Source organism: Globicephala melas, chromosome 11 (genome assembly GCF_963455315.2).
Source record: "Globicephala melas chromosome 11, mGloMel1.2, whole genome shotgun sequence".
Taxonomy (NCBI): Eukaryota; Metazoa; Chordata; class Mammalia; order Artiodactyla; family Delphinidae; genus Globicephala; species Globicephala melas.
Genome location: NC_083324.2, coordinates 47,105,583 through 47,125,407, shown reverse-complemented (window position 1 = coordinate 47,125,407; position 19,825 = coordinate 47,105,583). Strand labels below are relative to the sequence as shown.

The window sequence follows — 19,825 nt, the reverse complement described above, 5'->3', positions numbered from 1 at the left end:
CAGTCGAGAAACCACAGTGCAGCCTTGGGGCAGCGTCCAGGTTCCTCAAGGGATATACATAATAAATTTCCTCAGTTCAATCAAGTCCCTCCATGAATATGTATGTAGGCTTAGCTTAAGACTTCCCCAATTTTGCTGTTCAGGGAGAGACTGCTTTGGGAAAGATCCAGGTATTCATTCTCCTCTTGCTGTAAGTAATAAATCCTAGAGGATGGGGACACCAGTACCCAGAGTTGCTACAACATATTATGTAAGATGTCAAGTTTCTAACAAAAAAATTACAAGGAATTCAAAGAAACAAGAAAGTATGATCCATAAACCAGAAAAACAGCAGGCATCAGAAACTGCCTGTGACAGTGCCTACATGCTGGGTTTGTCAGGAAAAGACTTCAAAGTAGCCATTATAAACATGTACAGAACTAAAGGAAATCAAAATTAAGAATTAAAGGAAGGTATGAGGACAATGTCCACACCAAATAGAGAATAGCAATAAAGAAAAATTATAAAAAAGAAACAAATGGAAACTCTGGAGTTGAAAAGTGTATCAAGTGAAATAAAAGTTCGCTTGAATGGCTCAAAGTAGACTTGAACTGGCAGAAAAAAGAACAAGCAAGCTCTAAGATAGATCAATAGAGATTATAAAAGTCAAAGAACAGAGAGAAAAAAGGATGAAGAAAAGTGAAGTGAGACTCAGAGAAATGTGGGACGTCATTAAGCATACCAACATACATAAATGGGGAGTATCAGGAGAAGGAACAGAAGAGAAAGAAAGAGAAAGAACAGAAAAAATTCAAAGAAATAATGGCCAAAAACTTCCCAAATTCATTAAAAAGTAATCTACACATCCAGGAAGTTCAACAAATTCCAAAAAGGATAAACACACGCAGATCCACAGATATATCACAGTAAAAATGCTGAGAGTCATTACTTATGAGAGAACCCCAATCAGATTAACAGCTGACTCTCAGCAGAAACAACAGAGGCCAGAGGAATTAGAGAGTTTGTTGTTAGAAGGCCCACCTTACAAGAAATAATAAAGGAAGTTCTTCAGCCTGAAAGTAGTGACCACAGACAGTAAAATTCAAATCTACATGAAAAACATCAAAGAGCACCAGGTAACAGTGATTATGTAATTATAAAAAACAATAGAAATGCCTGTTTTCTCCTCCCCTTACTTGAATTACAAAACAATTGTATAAAATAATATGTATATAATGTATTGTTGGGCCTACAACATATAGAAACATATGTATATTTGCCAATAATAGCACAAGGAAGGTGGGTAGGAACAAAGCTGTAACAGCCTAAGGAAATGACTAAAGATGGTAAAGTAATGTATTGTTGGGTTTTTAACAATAGATGTAACTTGTTTAATAATAATACCAAAGAAGGGGGTGAAAGGGAATAAAGCTACATAGCCCCTGCTCGCTGCAACTAGAGAAAGCCAGCGCACAGCAACGAAGACCCAACGCAGCCAAAAATAAAAGCTGACACTGTTAAGATGTATATGTTAAACCCTAGAGCAATCATTAAAAAAAAAAACTTCAAAAAAAGAAAGCAGGGAGTTCCCTGGTGGTCCAGTGGTTAGGACTCCACACTTCCACTGCTGGGAGCACGAGTTCGATCCCTGGTCGGGGAACTAATATCCTGCATGTGGTGTGGCCCCCCTCCAAAAAAAAAAAGAGCAGTAACAAAATGGAAATAGAGTCACAGATGTAGAAAACAAATTATTTATGGCTACCAGGGCATAACAAGTGCGGAGGGATAAATTGGGAGATTAGGATTGACATACACACACTACTACATATAAAATAAATAACTAATAAGGACCTACTATATAGCACAGGGAACTCTACTCAATACTCTGTAATGGCCTACATGGGAAAAGAATTTTAAAAAGAGCGGATATATGCATTATATATATGTATAACTGATTCACTTTGCTGTACACCTGAAACTAACACAACATTGTAAATCAACTATAATCCAATAAATTTTTTTTTTAAAAAGCAGTAAAGGTGGAACAGAGAAACATAAAAAACATGTGACACATAGAAAATGAAAAGTAAAATGGCAGATGTGAATACAACCAAATCAATAACATGTGAATGGATTAAACAACCCAATCAAGGGGCAGAGATTGTCAGACTAAGATGAAAAAACATGCTCCAACTATATACTATCTAAAGGAAACACACTTTAGATTCAAACATATAAACATATGGAAAGTAAAATGATGAAAAAAGATTATCTCATGCAAACAGCAATCACAAGAAAGCAGGAGTGGCTATACAGGTTTCAGACAGACTTTAAAACAAAGTTACCAGAGATAAAGAAGAACATTTTTTATAATGATAAAAGGGTCAAACGACTAGGAAGATAACACAGATATAAACATATACTTAGGGACTTCCCTCGTGGTGCAGTGTTAAGAATCCACCTGCCAATGCAGGGGACACAGGTTTGAGCCCTGGTCCGGGAAGATCCCACATGCTGCAGAGCAACTAAGCCCGTGCGCCACAAATACTGAGCCTGCGCTCTAGAGCCCGTGAGCCACAACTACTGAAGCCCACGCACCTAGAGCCCATTGTCCACAACAAGAGAAGCCACCGCAATGAGAAGCCCGCGCACTGCAATGAAGAGTAGGCCCCGCTCACCTCAACTAGAGAAAGCCCACATGCAGCAACGAAGACCCAACGCAGCCAAAAATAAAATTACTTAAAAAAAAATAACAGGGCTTCCCTGGTGGCGCAGTGGTTGGGAGTCCGCCTGCCGATGCGGGGGACACGGGTTCGTGCCCCGGTCCGTGAGGATCCCACGTGCCGCGGAGCGGCTGGGCCTGTGAGCCGTGGCCGCTGGGGCTGCGCGTCCGGAGCCTGTGCTCCGCAACAGGAGAGGCCACAACGGTGAGAGGCCCGCGTACAGAAAAAAAAAAAATATATATATATATATTCACCTAGTAACAAAGCACCAAAATACATGACAAGAAATGAAGGGAGAAATAGACAATTCAACAATAAGAGCTAGCATATGACCCTGCAATCCCACTCCTGGGCACATATCCAGAGAAAAACATGGTCCGAAAGGATACATGCACCCCAGTGTTCATTGCAGTACTGCTTACAATAGCAAAGACATGGAAGCAACAAGATGGATAAAGAAGATGTGGTACATATATACAATGGAATATTAGCCATTAAAAAGAATGAAATAATGCCATTTGCAGCAACATGGACGGACCTAGAGATTGTCATACTGAGTGAAGTTAAGTCAGACAGAGAAGGAGAATGATATCACTTATAAGCAGAATCTAAAAAGAAATGATACAAATGAACTCATTTACAAAATAGAAACAGACTCACAAACTTAGAGAATGAATTTATGGTTACCAGGAGGGAAGGGTGGGGCAAAGGGATAGTTAGGGAGTTTGGGATTGACATGTACACACTGCTATATTTTAAATGGATAACCAACAAGGACCTACTGTATAGCACAGGGAACCCTGTTCAATGTTATGTGGCAGCCTGGATGGGAGGGAAGTTTGGGTGAGAACGGATACATGTATATATATGGCTGAGTCGCTTTGCCCTGCACCTGAAACTATCACAACATTGTTAATTGGCTATACTCCAATATAAAATTAAAAGCTAAAAAAAAAAAAGAATTTAGAGCGGGCAGATGACACAATCAGAAAATAAATATATATATATGTAACTGAATCACTTTGCTGTACACCTGAAACATTGTAAGTCAACTATACTTCAATAAAAACAAACAAACAAACAAACCTTAGATGCTTACTCTGCAGTCCAGATAGCTATGGATCATCTAGCCAAATATGATTAAGTTCAGAAAGGGACTCTTAAACTCAGTCAATTTCATGAGGGTTATTTCACATTCTCATTTCTCTGATTTCAGTCAGCAACCCATGGTGCCAGTGTTGTCACAAGAAATAACCTTCATGAGCACAAAAGTAAGAGCTGCAGGGAGCACTGCATGGGCTCTCTCCTTCCCTGTGTTCCCACTTCGTGTTCCCGGTCTCTAAGCCTGCTGGGAATGCACTTACCTGGGATGTCATCAACCTCAACTTTGCTAACAAAGTTAGGAGAGTTAGCAGGAGAGTTCCCCATGGAAATCACCACCATCATAAAGGGGAGCTGTGAATACCCTTGCTCCCATCACTTTTTTAAAAAAATTATTTATTTATTTATTTAGGGCTGTGTTGGGTCTTCGTTCCAGTGTGCGGGCTTCTCATTGCGGTGGCTTCTCTTGTTGCGGAGCATGGCTCTAGGCATGAGGGCTTCAGTAGTTGCGGCACATGGGCTCAGTAGTTGTGGTTCGCTGGCTCCAGAGAGCAGGCTCAGTAGTTGTGGTGCACGGGCTTAGTTGCTCTGCAGCATGTGGGATCTTTCCGGACCAGGGATCGAACCCGTGTCCCCTGCGCTGGCAGGCGGATTCTTAACCACTGTGCCACCAGGGAAGCTCTCCCATGACTTCTTGATGTGTACAGACAGGACAGAGTCCTTTAACACAGTCACATACGTATGTCACTTTCCATTAAATAAACAGATGCTCTAATATCACAAACATCAATTCTCTTGCTTGAGTCCAGATTTACTGAACACTGTGATTGTGCAGAAAGCGCGATCAACATTTTGCTCCAATAACATACCAATTTGTGTGCTAATATTCCCTGAATACTGAAAATGGGGGAGGAAAAGGAACATTTTAGATGGAAAAAGAGAGCATAATGAGGTGTTAATGGTATAATGGACCTAAAAGGTAAGTAAAACAACAAACGTATCAGGAAAGAATTGCAATTGACAGCTAAAAGCATTAACGTTATCGAAAGGTTCAAACACCAAAAATTCACCATTTGTTCAATCTTCTAACATAGGCATCGCCTCGTTACCGTTCATACCATTCACAAAGATCCATCTAATCAGCTCAAAATCAGCTTTAAAAAACCAAGACTCCGTAAAGGGTCAGGCGATGTAAGAGGCACGTATACAGGTGCAGCAAAGGACCAAGAAATTAGTAAAGTTGAACGGTTTATCAAAAGCAAAAATGACAGGCTCCCTTCCATGAGAAAAAGGAAGAAACTGAAGGGGTCTCCTGGAGAAGAAAAAAGGGACTGTGAGAATATAAAGACACTACTGAATTCTGTGCTTTAAAAGTCCCTTACCTAAGGAGAGTCCACAGCGGACCCTCCAAAAGAGAACGACAGGCTTGGAACAAGAATAAGTTCTTCCCTTCAGGAAAGTCAGTATTGTGGAAATACGCAGAAGGTAGTTGAGAGCTGGGGCCGACCCTCAGGCGAAGATACCTAGAGAGGCAGCCCGGGTCCGGACTCGGGAAGAGGCCAGCGACGAAACGGCAGGACCGAGAACAGGAGGGAAGAACCAGCAGGTCACTTAGGAGCCAAGCGCCTGGATGAGGGCTCGGTTCCGGTTCTCTGCTCAGCCCCAGAGCTTAGAATTGCGCCAGGCTCGTAGCGTGCGCCCAGCACATAGACGGAAGGGAAGAGAGCTGTTCCATTAGTGTATTATCTTGGAGAGACAGAGGGAGATTTCAAACATCCCCCGCCGCTCAGTCCGCTCCTGCCCTTCCCGCCCAGCAGGAAAGCTCGTATTTGGGGGCGGAGACGGGGTCACGAAGCTTGGGCTTCTCACTTACTTTTGCAGCCGGACGCCATGGTGCCCTCACCCCTCGATCCCGAGACCGACAGAGCAACCGCCCTCACTTCCAGCCCAGCCGCGCACGGAGATTCCGCCCACTCAAGATGGCCGCGAATTTAAATTTGGCGCTCAGGTCGGACGTTGACGCCAGCACGGAGGCTGCCATGTTGCCAGGCCCTGTGTCAGGGGCGGGGCCGACGTGACGTCACGAGTAAGCGCTGTCGCCTCTGTACAGTTTTCAGGCGGCTTTGGGGTCCTGTTTTTCCCTAGCGCGGCTATGAGCAAGCGGAACCAGGTGTCGTACGTGCGGCCAGCCGAGCCGGCGTTCCTGGCCCGCTTCAAGGAACGGATCGGCTACGAGGAAGGGCCCACGGTAGAAACCAAGGTGAGCCCGGGCCAGTCCCGTTACCGCAGAAATGCGGCCCGCTCCGCCAATTCCAGCTTCTGGCTTGACTTGGAGGCCAGATACTGATGGGTCCCTCCTCGCACCCGCGCCCGGCCCCTAGTCCGAGTGTCCTCAGACCCCAGGCTGGTCATCTTCAAACAAACTACTGCCTCTTTCGCCCAGGAAGCTATTTGTCGTTTTCACAGTGCTGCTGTGTTTTTGAAAATGACTTCACGCAGGTAAAGCGCCTCGTCCTTGGTGGACAGTTAAGAAAGATCATTTTCGTCTCTCTTCGTTTTTACTTGCTTATCGCATAACCTGTAGTTAGCAGTGTGGGTGGTAGCGTCGTCCCATTTTCCAGGTAAAGAAACTAAGGCCACTCGATCAAATGACCTGATATCCTAAGCCTTGAGTCTGGAACATCCTTAACGAATGCCCTAGATCTACTTCTGTGCTTGTCACCAAAAAAAAAAAAAAAAAAAAACGGAAAGCAAAAACCTTTTATATCTTGGCTTTCAATAGAAGAAGAGGAGCTTCAGGAAGGAGCCACACCTGGATAGTTTAGAAATGGGGATCGGTGGGAGGCAACTTCTAAGCTCCCCCAGGCTCCTACCCGAACTGATTCACATCAAAATCTGCCCTACCTTTTTTAGTAGAAAGAGACTATTATGCTTAGGGCATGTGTGGAGAAATAGAGAATTTATTTAGCACTTTGTGTCTAGCACTTGCACAAAGACCCACCCCTCAAGTCACTTAGTAGAAGGTCACAAGATTGACTTAAGTGCAGTTAATCCAGTGAGTATGTGCTAAATCCAGGCCCTGGGCCAGGCTCTGAAAGGAGAAAGAGATGGATCTCCAAAATGCCCTGTTCTTTAACACCTTCCTGCCTGCCTCATCTCAGCCTTCACAGGTCACCACCTCAGTGAAGCCTTTTGAACCTCCCCCAGACAGTAACTCCTCCTCTGTTCTCCTCTTCACTCTATCCGCATCTTATCTGCAATACTCATCATTATGCATGGCAACTACTTACTCTCTTGGGTATCTCCACCACTAAATCGAACACTCTAAGTATCTTAATCCCTCTATATTTTCCTAGTACAGTGCCTGTGGCACCAAGTAGTGGGTGACAAGTTACATTGGTTAGATGACTGTGGTTTATCGTCAGGCAAGGCTTCATGGAGGAAGGGACATTTAGATTGAATCTTGAGCATGGGTAAGTCAGCAGGTAGAGATGGAAGGAACAGCATGGGTAAAGGTGTAGAGACAGTGAGTCACGGACTGTGTTTAGAAGTGATTGAGGGACTGATAGAGGTGAGGCCATATGGACTATTCAGTAGGCAACAAGGAGCATGTTTGGATAGAGATAACATGATCAGGGAGTGACTGGTCCCCAGGACCAAAAACAGTGACTATGGCAAAGAGGATGAAGTTTGAGAAAAGGGACATGGTTTCAGCAATGAGGAGAATATGGACCTAATTTTATAGTTTGCTTCAGGCCCTAGTGATGATCATGTGTGTGCCTAGTTAACACCTTGAAGATTGCAGCTTAGAATGCTATCTTAGGAGAACTCGGGGCGGCGGGGGGGGGGAACTTTCCAATTAATATCAGTCATTCGGGCTAACACATTTGATCAACAGACTTTTCCGTAGACAGATGTCCCAGGTTCCTGTGTTTGCGAAACCAACTTCATTCTTAATCATTTTGGCAGTATAATCATTCTAGGAATCTGTTAACAAAAAGAAAAGAGTTTCATGGGAAATCACTATATAATTATAGTTTATAGTTTAAGATTACAGCTGTGGTCGGACAGCTGCAGGGCTTTGTTGCCCTGTTTGGGAGACAATGAAGGCTCTGTGAGAGGTGGACTGACATCTATTTGAATAATGTGTGGTGGGTGTGCACGCCTTTCAACCTAGCATTTCCATTCGAGGAATTTATCTATATGTAAGTTTGCAAAAGTGAACAAAAACATGTGCAAAAATTTTATTATAGTAGAAAAAAACTAGAAACAACCAAAATTTTTACTTAAAAAGAATTGGTCAAATAAACCATGAGATAACCATATGTATAAATACTGGGCCGTGATTTTTAAAAATAGATGATGCCATATGTATCTCAAGGCATTGTGCAAAGATGTTTTTGAGTAAAAAACTTGGGTGAGTGGGGCTTATATGATGTCTGACATTTTTAAAAATCTCAGTCAACTAGCCAAATATTACCATTTGTTGCACCTGTAGAGTCAGTGCATGGTTTCTGTTATTTTCTGTACTTTTTTATGTTTGGTAAATTTCATAATTTAAAAAGAAAAAAGGAAGCGAGTCATATAGTAGTATGTTCCGTGTCTTGTTTGTATACAAAATGTTTTCTGTACCTCCGTATTTTTATACACTTAGAATAACACTTAGGATACCCACCAAACAAGCTACTGGAAGGGGGTAAAGATAAGCAGAAGTAGGTGAAGGAGGACCTTTTACTTGCCGTTTTCTGTACTTTGGTGGTGTTTATTTTTTGTCACACTTTGAGAAGAGGTGTACATGAAAAGGGTTGATGAAGAGCAGAGAGAACAGCTGTAGTCAGCACTACCCTGAGTAGGCTGAATGCTGGCAGAACATGAAGCAGAGGGCCCCTGACATCAGGAACTGCAAGCTGGGGTCCTGCTGAAATGGAAACCAGCTCCCTTGGACAGGCACCCCAGGATAACTGGCAGGTGGACCTCTTCCCTACTCTGGTGAGGTTAGATTTTTAAGAGTTACTTGAAAATTCATTGCCAAACACATTTAGTCAATAATGTTACCCTTCTCACTCTAGTAATTACAGTTTCTCACAGAGACAGTGGTTGTATTTAGTTCAAGGTCAGCAACTTAAATGTTATGTTTGTGTTTTTTCCTAGAGAATCCAGCTTCAGCTCCCAGGTGAAGATGGTGATCACAGTGACAAAGAAGATGAACAGCCCCAAGTGGTGGTTTTAAAAAAGGGAGACCTATCAGTTGAAGAAGTCATGAAAATTAAAACAGAAATAAAGGCTGCCAAAGCAGGTATGTCTGAAAGTAAGCTGGTTTTTCTACCAACTTAATGAGTTAGGTATGAAATCATTTTATACAGTGGTATGGTATGTTTGAAGAGACAGTCCTAGGTTCAAACTTTGGGTTTAACACTTACCAGATGTGTTACCTTGAACAAGTTATTTCACCTCTCAGCCTCAGTTACCTCATCAGTAAAATGGGGACAAGTTGTGCCCACTTTATTGGGCTGTTATAAGGATTAAGTGCAAATTTAAGTAAAAACATCCTGTTTTTTAAAAAAATACCTGGTTAGGTTTACAAACTAGTCAACAGAGGTGTATTTAATTAGTGCCTGGTGTGTGGTATGCTATATAGTATTTTTTTCATTATTTGTAGTATTTATTACATTGATTTAGGAGGAAATGCTGGAGTTCCAAACAATCGCTTTTCGAGATACTTAAAAAATATAGCCTGATTGTAATGAATTGGGGACTGGCAATATTACACTATACTTCGTTCGGTACATGAGTTTTTGTTTTTTGTTTTTTGTGGTACGCGGGCCTCTCACTGTTGTGGCCTCTCCTGTTGCAGAGCACAGGCTCCAGACACACAGGCTCAGCGGCCATGGCTCACGGGCCCAGCCGCTCCGCAGCATGTGGGATCTTCCCGGACCGGGGCACGAACCCGTGTCCCTTGCATTGGCAGGCGGACTCTTAACCACTGCGCCCTGTACATGAGTTTTTCTTAAGTCACTGCATGTCTTGTGGCTATATAGCTAGAGGCAGTGGAAAAGACCAGACTGAATTGACTCAAGGACATCCATAAATACTGTATGAGATTTTCTTGCCGTTTGACTCTCCGATAAAGTCAAAATAACGAGAGAAAGAAAGTTTTTTAACTTTGTTTTTTGCTGCAGATGAAGAACCAGCTTCAGCTGATGGAAGAATTATGTATCGAAAACCAGTCAAGCGTTCCTCAGATGAAAAATATTCCGGTTTAAGAGCAAGCTCAAAAAAGAAGAAGACAAATGAAGAAGATGAAATAAATAAGCAGGATTCAGTTAAAAAAAACTCACAAAAGCAAATCAAAAATAGTAGCCTCCTTTCTTTTGACAATGAAGATGAAAATGAATAAGTGTAAATAAATATTTTGGACTTAGTCTTCTTTAAGAACATACGGAGTATTTTTTTAAATAACATCTTTTTTTCCTATTATAATACAAGTTTAGGGACTTCCCTGGTTGTCCAGTGGTTAAGACCTCATGCTTCCACTGCAGGGGGCACAGGTTCGATCCCTGGTTGGGGAACTAAGATTCCATATGTTGCACGGTATGGCCAAAAAATAAAAATAAAACATTAAAAGGAAAAAAAAAGATAATACACATTCACTGGAGAAAATTTAGAAAATACAGAAAACATTCAGTAAGATAAAACATATCTATCCATCAATACCCTTTTGACCTGAACTGCTAACTCTCTAGACATTAACTACCACTAACATTTTGTTATTTCCTGTGTGTGGGATGTGTGTGTATGTAAATTATATTTTTCTAAACAAAATTGTGATTGTATTCTGTATGTTCTCAGTCCTGCTTCTCACTTGACGTTGTATCATGAGCATTTTTCTAGGTCAATACAATTCAAAATCCTGACAATAGCTACAGAGAATGTTGTAATTAAACAGATCCTGTATTTTATCTTCCTCTTCAACAGAACCTCACTTTGGATGAGGGAGATGATCATGTGCCTAGTTACCAATACTTCCCCAGCTTCTGCTAAGGGTAGCCATGTGACAGCTCTGGTAAGTTAAGAGATACAAGTGGATCTTGAACAAGTAATAATACAGGTGACCATGATACAAGTTAGGATCTACTGAATCACATGGTGACTATTATTGATTACATGGTTTAAAAAAAAAAGATAAAAGTGGAAGTCTGCTTACTAGGTTTTTTGATACAAAAGGACAGATTTGGCAAGCATGAACCTTTGTCCTCTCTCCATCCTGCTTGGAGCACAAACATGAAACCAAGAAGTACCAGAGCCATTTTGGGGCATGAAGAAGACAGCCACTTGTTCTGGGTGGTACAGTGGAAAGACTCGAGGAGCTTGGATCGTGATGGCATGCCTGGAGGAGCTGCTGTACTAGCCTTGGACTTCCTGATACATGAGGATAAACACCATCTTAGTTAAGCCTCTGTCAGGTTTCTGTTACATGCAGCCTAATGATACAGTGGTAGAATGTGTGTGCACAGAAACCTCCAAGTGTATTTCTGATGATTTCCTTAGAATGAGTTGCTGGAAGCAGAATTACTAGATCAAAGTATTTGAATATTTCTAAAGCTTTTCATGCTTTCTTTCAAATTGCTTTCTAGGTGGTTTTTACCATTTTATTCATACCATCTACAATAGCCCACATCACCTCATCCATGATGCATTCAATTTGATGCTTTGAAAATGGTGTTTAATAGTTATAGTTAACTGGCATTTTTTTTTGATTGACCAGGGAAGCTAAACTGTTTTTCATGTTACCTAATAATTTTCCTCATTACTGCAAGTCAACCAAAACTGGAGACTTGTCAAGATCCCATTCTTCACCAGCCAGAAATTAGGAATTGCAGATTCCATGTTATGAATTTGGCGCCACATCTATCTTTCAGCCATTTTAAGACCTAGTGTAAAGAATCCTCAAAAGTGATTCATGTGAGTGGGCTAGTGAGTCCTGAAATAGGCTCTCTAAATTATACAAACTAGTCCCGAAGCCATTCCTAGTACTATCTTTAATGTATACTCACGTAACAAGCCAGGGTTTTTTCTAATCTGTATCATTGCTCTATCTATTCTTGTACCAACACCCCACTGCTTTAATTACTGTAAATGTTAGTATGTCTTATCATTTACAGGTGGGAGTCTTGAGGGCAGGGACTTTGTCTTACCTCTGTATCCTCTGTACCCAGAACAGTACCTAACATATTAAGAGCAGAATAAATATAGTTAGAATAAATGAGTGTTTATTTATTTTTTTTTAACAGGCTGGTGGTTCTCAAAGTGTGGATCCTTGACAAGCAGCATCAGCACCCCTGGAAACCTAAAGATGCAAATTTGCAGGCCTTGCCTGAGAATCAGAAATTTCAGGTGTAGGGCCCAGCATTCTCTGTAACAAGTCTGCCAGGTTGTTCTGATGCTCACTCGAATTTGAGAAATACTGATAAAGCCTATTATAAGGGAGATAAAACAAAAAATTTAAACAAGTAACATGAAAGACTATTTAAAAGATCTTAAATCTTGAAACTTATCATATTGATGAAGTCTTTACTGTAGGTGATATTTCTAACAATGTTAAGTGTAAGTGTTACCAGCCAGGAAGCATATCTCATGATGAAAGCCCAAGACCAAGGTAGGGTGTCAGGTGACATCTGCTAAGCAGCCTTAAGAAAATTGCTTCACCTCTGTAAACTGCTTTCTAAGAACAGTGGGTCCTGTTAATTGCAGAGAAAGGTGAATGAGTTTGGGGCCAGAGAAGAGAGGCTAGTCCTTTTCCCTCACGAACTATCCCCTTGCTTCTCAGAAGTGGACCATAGGAGCAGGGCTAGACAAATAGGCCAGTAATGTAATCCCAGGGCTGAGGCAGGAATAGTAAAAGGACAAGCCTGGAACATCTTGTGCCCAAAAGTAAGGCGGTCCTCAAAGAATAATGGGGGCATGTCAAAAGGACACACCTGGAGGAGAAGGGCTAGGTCTTCCTTGCAGTAGAATCCCAATTAATAAACGTAGGAGGAATGATGGAAATAGAAAAATCACCATTTGGGGGACTTCCCTGGTGGCGCAGTGGTTAAGAATCCGCCTGCCAATTCAGGGGACACGGGTTCGAGCCCTGGTCCGGGAGGATCCCACATGCCGCGGAGCAACTAAGCCAGTGTGCCACAACTACTGAGCCTGCGCTCTAGAGCCCTCGAGCCACAACTACTGAAGCCCGCACACCTAGAGCCCGTGCTCCGCAACAAGAGAAGTCACTGCAATGAGAAGCCCGTGCGCAGGAACAAAGACCCAACGCAGCCAAAAATAAAAATAAAATAAATTTTTTTAAAAAAGAAAAAGAAAATCACCATTTGGAAAATTCCACAATAATAAGTTGCAGTGGTCTGAATGGCAGCCTCCTAAGAGAGAGGTCCTAATCCCTGGAACCTGTGAATGTTACCTTACGTGGTAAAGTTTGCAGGTGTGATTAAATTAAGGCTCTCAGAGAATCCTGGATAATCTGGGGAGGCTCTAAAAGCCATCACACATTTCCTTGTAAGAGAAAAGCAGACAGAGATTAGACACAGACAAGACAATGTGAAGAGAGGCAGAGAATGCTCACAGCCACCAGAAGCTGGAAGAAACAAGATTCTCCCCAAAAGTCTTCAGAGGGAGGGCAGACCTGCCAACACCCTGACTTCAGCCTAATGAAACTGATTTCAAACTTCTGGCTTCTAGAACTCTGAGAGCATACATTTCTGTTCTTTTAAGCCACCAAGTTTGTGATAGTTTGTTACAGAGGCCATAGTAAACAAATACCTAAGTGGTGTTGGAAAGATTCATCAAAAGATGTCAAAATTAGTGGCCAGAAATACGCTGAAAAAATCACTATTTGCATAGTCTCAAAGTATATCTCCACCAGAGATTACAAAAGGAAAACAAGTCATTTACAGTGGAAAACCAGGCAGATGCCACCTTATCTAAATGATCAAAGTAACATTACCAGTAATAAGTCATACTGACATCATGACCTCCTTACATGACGCACTGAGATGGGCACGTCACTTTCCAAAAGGGCCTTCCTGATGCCCTTTTCAAGGATAGGGCTCAAGTGCAGTACTAAAGAGGCCCAAGTCCTACAAGCTGACAATGGCACAGGAATGTCAATACAGGCTCCAGGGCTTCTCTGTCAGTGTCACTGCAAAGATGCCCATTTATACTTTCTTCTGAAGAAATCCTTTATCCTTGAGATTATAGGTTTCTTACCTCTGGTTTTTATTTTATGAAATAATGGTTATAACAAATAGCAGGTTAATCTAATGTGCTTACTTGTCAAAATAAAAGGTCATCAAATCTATATCAGCGTCCAAAAAATATTTTGAAGTTTATTGCTTAGGAAAGCCAAATATCAAGGCCAGCACTGTCTGATAGAATATTCCACAATATGATTCACTTTGTTATACAGCAGAAACTAACACAACAATGTAAAGCAATTATACTCCAATAAGGATGTTAAAAAGAAAAGAATATTCCACAATAATGGAAATGTTTTACAGCTTTGCTGCCCCTAGCCACATGTGGTCATTGAGCACTGGAAATGTGGCTAGAGTGAGTGAGAAACTGAACTTTTCCTTCTGTTAATTTTAACTAGCTTAAATAGCCACATGTAGGAAATTCCCTGGCGGTCCAGTGGTTAGGACTCAGCGCTTTCACTGCCGAGGGCCAGGTTCAATCCCTGGTCAGGGAACTAAGATCCCACAAGCCACATGGTGCAGCTAAAAGAAAAAAAGAGAACAAAATAGCCACATGTAATTAGTGGCCACTCCATTGGACAGTGTAGTTTTAGGTATTATTGGAGTAAACAGGATTTTTTCTTTCACTCATTAGGAGTCCTGCAACTCCTGAGGAAGTCTCTGGCACTTTGTAAGGGTCAAAGGTATTTTCACATTTGACACAAAACAGTGCAAAATGCAATCATATCTGATTGCATGGCTCAAGATAACCAGGGCAATGCAGTCAAATCAGGAAGCAAGACACATGTCTTCTGAGTTTTCAAGCTTCCACTTCTGTGGCTCTTTTCCCAGTCCTGGGCCCTGTCTCTCCAGAGGTTCTTGCTTTCTGAGCCTCACATTGCTATGGAAACAGTTTTGACTGACATCTACTCTCACCAACCTACTGCTTCTCCCAAGTTATGCATGAAGTCTTTCAGACAGGAGAAAGGCTAGACGGAAGGCGTCTGTCCAGGCCTGAGGTTAGGAATCCTCCATTGCCCCACAATCATTCTAGGCTAATGGCAGCCCCAAGTTTAACGTGATTTAGGCATATGTGGTCCCAGAAGCTGGGACAGAAGGGACCATTGAGTTATCATCATTGATCTGAACGTTTCCTTAGATACTGGCAACAGCTAACACAGTACTGGTCCCAGGAGCTGCTGGGGGAGAGCTGACCAAGTTCCTCAGCTGTAGGATGGGACCCCGAACTTTGTATTCGTGTAGCTGTTTCCCCAAATTCTCCCAAGTCTAGCCATAACTTCTCTTGCTCCTCAGCCCATCACAGCCTCCATTCTCTCCAAAGTCTGGATCCTCTGAATCTGCAGTGTGGGGTCCTAGAACACAAACCATCTGTCCTGCCTTGACACTCGCAGTCCTTCCCAGCCTTCTCCTCCCTACGCCAATCCAGCTGTGCACCACTACACTTTTCCCCTCCTGCCCTGGGCGCCTGAGGAGATGGTAGCACAGAGTCAGTTTTCCCATTGCCCTTGCCTCTCCCTGAGCCAACAAGTCAAGCTGGGTCTCTGGTACAACTGCGGCAGTATTGTCTACCTCCCAGAGAAGGTTCTCTGTAAACTTGTGGGCAATGGAAGCTGGACACCCAATTAAAGATGGGGAAACATCCTGAACAGATACCTCACCAAAGAAATATACAAATGGCAAATATGCATAGAAAAGATGCCCCACCTCATATGTCATCAGGGAAACACAAATTAAAACAACAATAAGCTACCACTACACACGTATTAAAATGGCTAAAATCCAGAGCACTGACAACAGCAAATGTTAACAAGAATGTGGAGCAACAGGAACTCTCATTCATTGCTGGTGGGAGTGCAAAATGGTCACCACTTTGGAAGACAGTTTGGCGCTTCCTTAAAAAACTAAACGTGATCCAGCAATTGCGCCCCTTGGTATGTACCCAAAGAACTTGTAAACTTAGGTCCACACAAAAACCTGAACACAGATGTTTATTGCAGCTATATCCATAATTGCCAAAGTCTGGAAACAACCAAAGTATCCTTCAGTAAGTGAATGGATAAATAAACTGCAATACAACAAGACAATGGAATGTTATTTAGCGCTAAAAAGAAATGAGCTATCGGGCTTCCCTGGTCGTGAAGTGGTTAAGAATCTGCCTGCTAATGCAGAGGACACGGGTTCAAGCCCTGGTCGGGGAAGATCCCACATGCCACGGAGCGGCTGAGCCCGTGTGCCACGACTACCGAGCCTGCGTTCTAGAGCCCGCGAGCCACAACTACCGAGCCTGCGAGTCACAACTACTGAAGCCCATGCACCTGGCGCCCGTGCTCCGCTAAGAAAGAAGCCCGCAATGAAAGCCCGCATGCAGCAACGAAAACCCAACGCAGCCATACATTAATTAATTAAAAATATTAAAAAAAAAAAGAAATGAGCTATCAAGCCATGAAAAGACATGGAGAAAATTAAATGCATATTACTATGTGAAAAAAAAAACAATTCAAAAAGGCTGCATAGGGCTTCCCTGGTGGCGCTGTGGTTGAGAGTCTGCCTGCCGATGCAGGGGACACGGGTTTGATCCCTAGTCCGGGAAGACCCCACATGCCGCGGAGCAACCAAGCCCATGTGCCACAACTACTGAGCATGTGGTCTAGAGCCCGTAAGCCATAACTACTGAAGCCCACGCGCCTACAGTCCATTCTCCACAACAAGAGAAGCCACTGCAATGAGAAGCCCATGCACCGCAACGAAGAGTAGCCCCCCGCTCGCTGCAACTAGAGGAAGCCTGTGTGCAGCAACGAAGACCCAACACAGCCAAAAACTAAAGAAATTTTTTTTAAAAAAGGCTGCATACTGTACAATTCCAACTACATGACATTCTGGAAAACGCAAAACTTTGGAGACAAAAAGATAAGTAGTTGTCAGGGGTTGGGAAGAGGTGGGGATGAAGAGGTGGAGCACAGAGGGTTTTTAGGGCAGTGAAACTATTCTGCATGATACTATAATGATGGAAACATGTCATTATACATTTATCCAAACCCATAGGATGCATGACTCTTAAGAGAACCCTAATGTGTTGGAGAAAAGGGAACCCTCCTACACTGTTGGTGGGAATGTAAATTAGTGCAGCCACGATGGAGAATAGTATGGCAGTTTCTCAAAAAACTAAAAATAGAGTTGCCATGTGATACAGCAATCCCATTCCAGAGAAAACGATAATTCAAAAAGATACATGCACCCCTGTGTTTATAGAAAAACTGTTTATAATAGCCAGGACATGGAAAAAACCTAAATGTCCAATGACAGATGAATGAATAAAGAAGATGTGATATTTAACACAGATGTAGAGAACAAACATATGGACACCAAGTGGGGAAAGTGGCGGGAGGAGGTGGTGTTGGTGGGATGAATTGGGAGATTGGGATTGACATATATACACTAATATGTATAAAACATTAATAAGAACCTGCTGTATAAAAAATAAATAAATAAATAAAAAGATATGGTATTTACACACAGTGGAATATTACTCAGCCATTAAAAAAGAAATAATGCCATTTGCAGCTACATGGATGGACCTAGAGATTATCACAGTAAGTGAAGTAAGTTAGAAAGAGAAAGACAAATACCATATGATATCACTTATACGTGATATCTAAAATATGACACAAATGAACTTATCTATGAAACAGAAACACTCATAGACATAGAGAACAGACTTGTGGTTGCCAGGGGGGTGTGCAGCAGAGGGATGGATTGGGAGTTTGGGACTAGCAGATGCAAACTATTATATATAGAATGCATAAATGACAAGGTCCTACTGTATAGCACAGGGAACTATATTCAATATCCTGTGATAAGCCATAATGGAAAAGAATATATATATGTATATATATACACATATATATATATGCACATACATATATATACATACATATCTGAATTACCTTGCTGTACACCAGAAACTAACACAACATTGTAAATCAACTATACTTCAATTAAAAAAAAAAAAAGAGTTAACCCTAACTTGAACTATGAACTTTCAGTTCATAGTGTGTAGGTTCATGGACTGTAACAAATGTATCACCCTGGTGCAGGACATTGATAATGGGGAGATTGTACATATGTGGGAACTCCATGTACTTTCCATTCAATCTTGCTGTGAACCTAAAACTGTTCTTTTTTTATTTTTTAAATTTTTGCCTGCAGCTGGATCTCAGTTGCTGTGTGCGGGCTTTCTCTAGTTGCGGCGAGCAGGGGCTACTCTTCGTGCAGTGCACGGGCTTCTCGTTGCGGTGGCTTTTCTTGTTGTGGAGCACGGGCTCTAGGCGCACGGGCTTCAGTAGTCGTGGTGCGTGGGCTCAGTAGTTGTGGCTCGCGTGCTCTAGAGCGCAGGCTCAGTAGTTGTGGTGCACGGGCTTAGTTGCTCTGCGGCATGTGGGATCTTCCCAGACCAGGGCTCGAACCCGTGTCCCCTGCATTGGCAGGTGGATTCTTAACCACTGCACCACCAGGGAAGTCCCCTAAAACTACTCTTAAAAAGTCTATTTTAGAAAAAGGAAGGAAATACGTTTCCTTGTTTATAATCATCTATCTCTGGAAGGAAAATAAAAAACTGATAATATTTTTTATCTGGGGTGGCTGCCAAGAAGGCTTTTCACTGTTTAACTTTTGTGCTTTTAGAATTTTAAACCATAAGCTTCTATTGTCTAGTCAAAAAAAAATGAAATTTTTAAAATAAAATTAAAGATCATACCTTCTGAAAATCCTAAGGCAATAATTTTAAATGATGAAAAAGCTTTATATACAAACATGTTTCACTGCTGAGTTAATAATTTTACTAGACGTGAGCACATACCATGTGTCAGGCATTGCATTAAGTGGACTAGCTGATTTATAAGAAAAAATTGACATTAAACAACAAACAGAAGGGAAACAGTAAATTATGAGCAGGTCAATAAGCAACCATTAAAACGAGGTTTATAGGAAGTCTGTAATAGTATGGCTAAATCCTTATGTTAAATCAAATGGCAAGATGTAATATAATAATCATAGTTACTTTTTTTTTTTTTTGGCCACACAGCTTGTGGGATCCTAGTTCCCTGAACAGGGATTGAACCTGGGCCCACTGCAGTGGAAGCGCGGAGACCTAAACACTGGACCTCTAGGGAATTCCCCATAGTTACTTTTTTTTTTTTTAATGGAAGAAAGAAAAGCTAAGCAGAGAAGAAAGGCTAGAATAAATATACTAAAGTAAGTACTTCAGTATATGTACTTGGTGAAAGTATGTAATTTTAATTTTTTCCACTCTTATTTTATAAATGTATTTCAATGAGCACACATTAAGTTGAAAAAAATACCTCCCCCTCTGTTTTTCACAATTTGGGCATCTCACACAATGGAAAGGTTCAGTGATGGAAAATTACCTGTGAGTTTGGTACTATAAAAACGAGGATCTAGACTGAGATTCAACTCTGACATTAGCTGTTTGACTTTGGGAAGTCAAGTTTCTCTTTCTTTATCCCTGACTCTGGAAATGCGGAAAATATCTCCTACTTTTCCTACAAGGGCACCTTTTAGTGTTAGATGTGCTTGTTTACCTTAAGTAGCTTATTAGCATTGCATGAAGCACCATTAAAAGTATCCTTTGAGGGCTTCCCTGGTGGCACAGTGGTTAAAAATCCACCTGCCGGGACTTCCCTGGTGGCGCAGTGGTTAAGAATCCACCTGCCAATGCAGGGGACACAGGTTCAAGCCCTGGTCTGGGAAGATACC

The 19,825-nt window shown here is 41.9% G+C and overlaps 2 protein-coding genes across 4 annotated transcripts in view; one reads left to right on the top strand and one right to left on the bottom strand.

The window, feature by feature from the left end:
* The window catches only part of KIF15 (kinesin family member 15), a 96,961-nt gene that overhangs the window by 68,106 nt on the left and 9,030 nt on the right, over positions 1–19,825 (bottom strand). The window lies entirely within an intron of this gene.
* KIAA1143 (KIAA1143 ortholog) lies at positions 5,889–14,377 on the top strand. 3 transcript variants are annotated; one of them, XR_009566026.1, is made up of 4 exons: positions 5,921–6,302; positions 8,955–9,099; positions 9,983–10,866; positions 12,095–14,377. XR_009566026.1 is itself a non-coding variant. In XM_030830210.2 (3 exons), exons 1-3 carry the CDS (start codon positions 5,956–5,958, stop codon positions 10,198–10,200), a joined length of 471 nt encoding a protein of 156 aa, XP_030686070.1. In that variant the 5' UTR covers positions 5,889–5,955; the 3' UTR covers positions 10,201–12,049. The 3 variants fall into 3 exon arrangements, 2 of the variants coding, with proteins under 2 accessions (XP_030686070.1, XP_030686069.1); XM_030830210.2 differs by lacking the exon at positions 12,095–14,377 and having other exon boundaries at positions 5,889–6,063; positions 9,983–12,049; XM_030830209.2 differs by lacking the exon at positions 12,095–14,377 and having other exon boundaries at positions 9,983–12,049.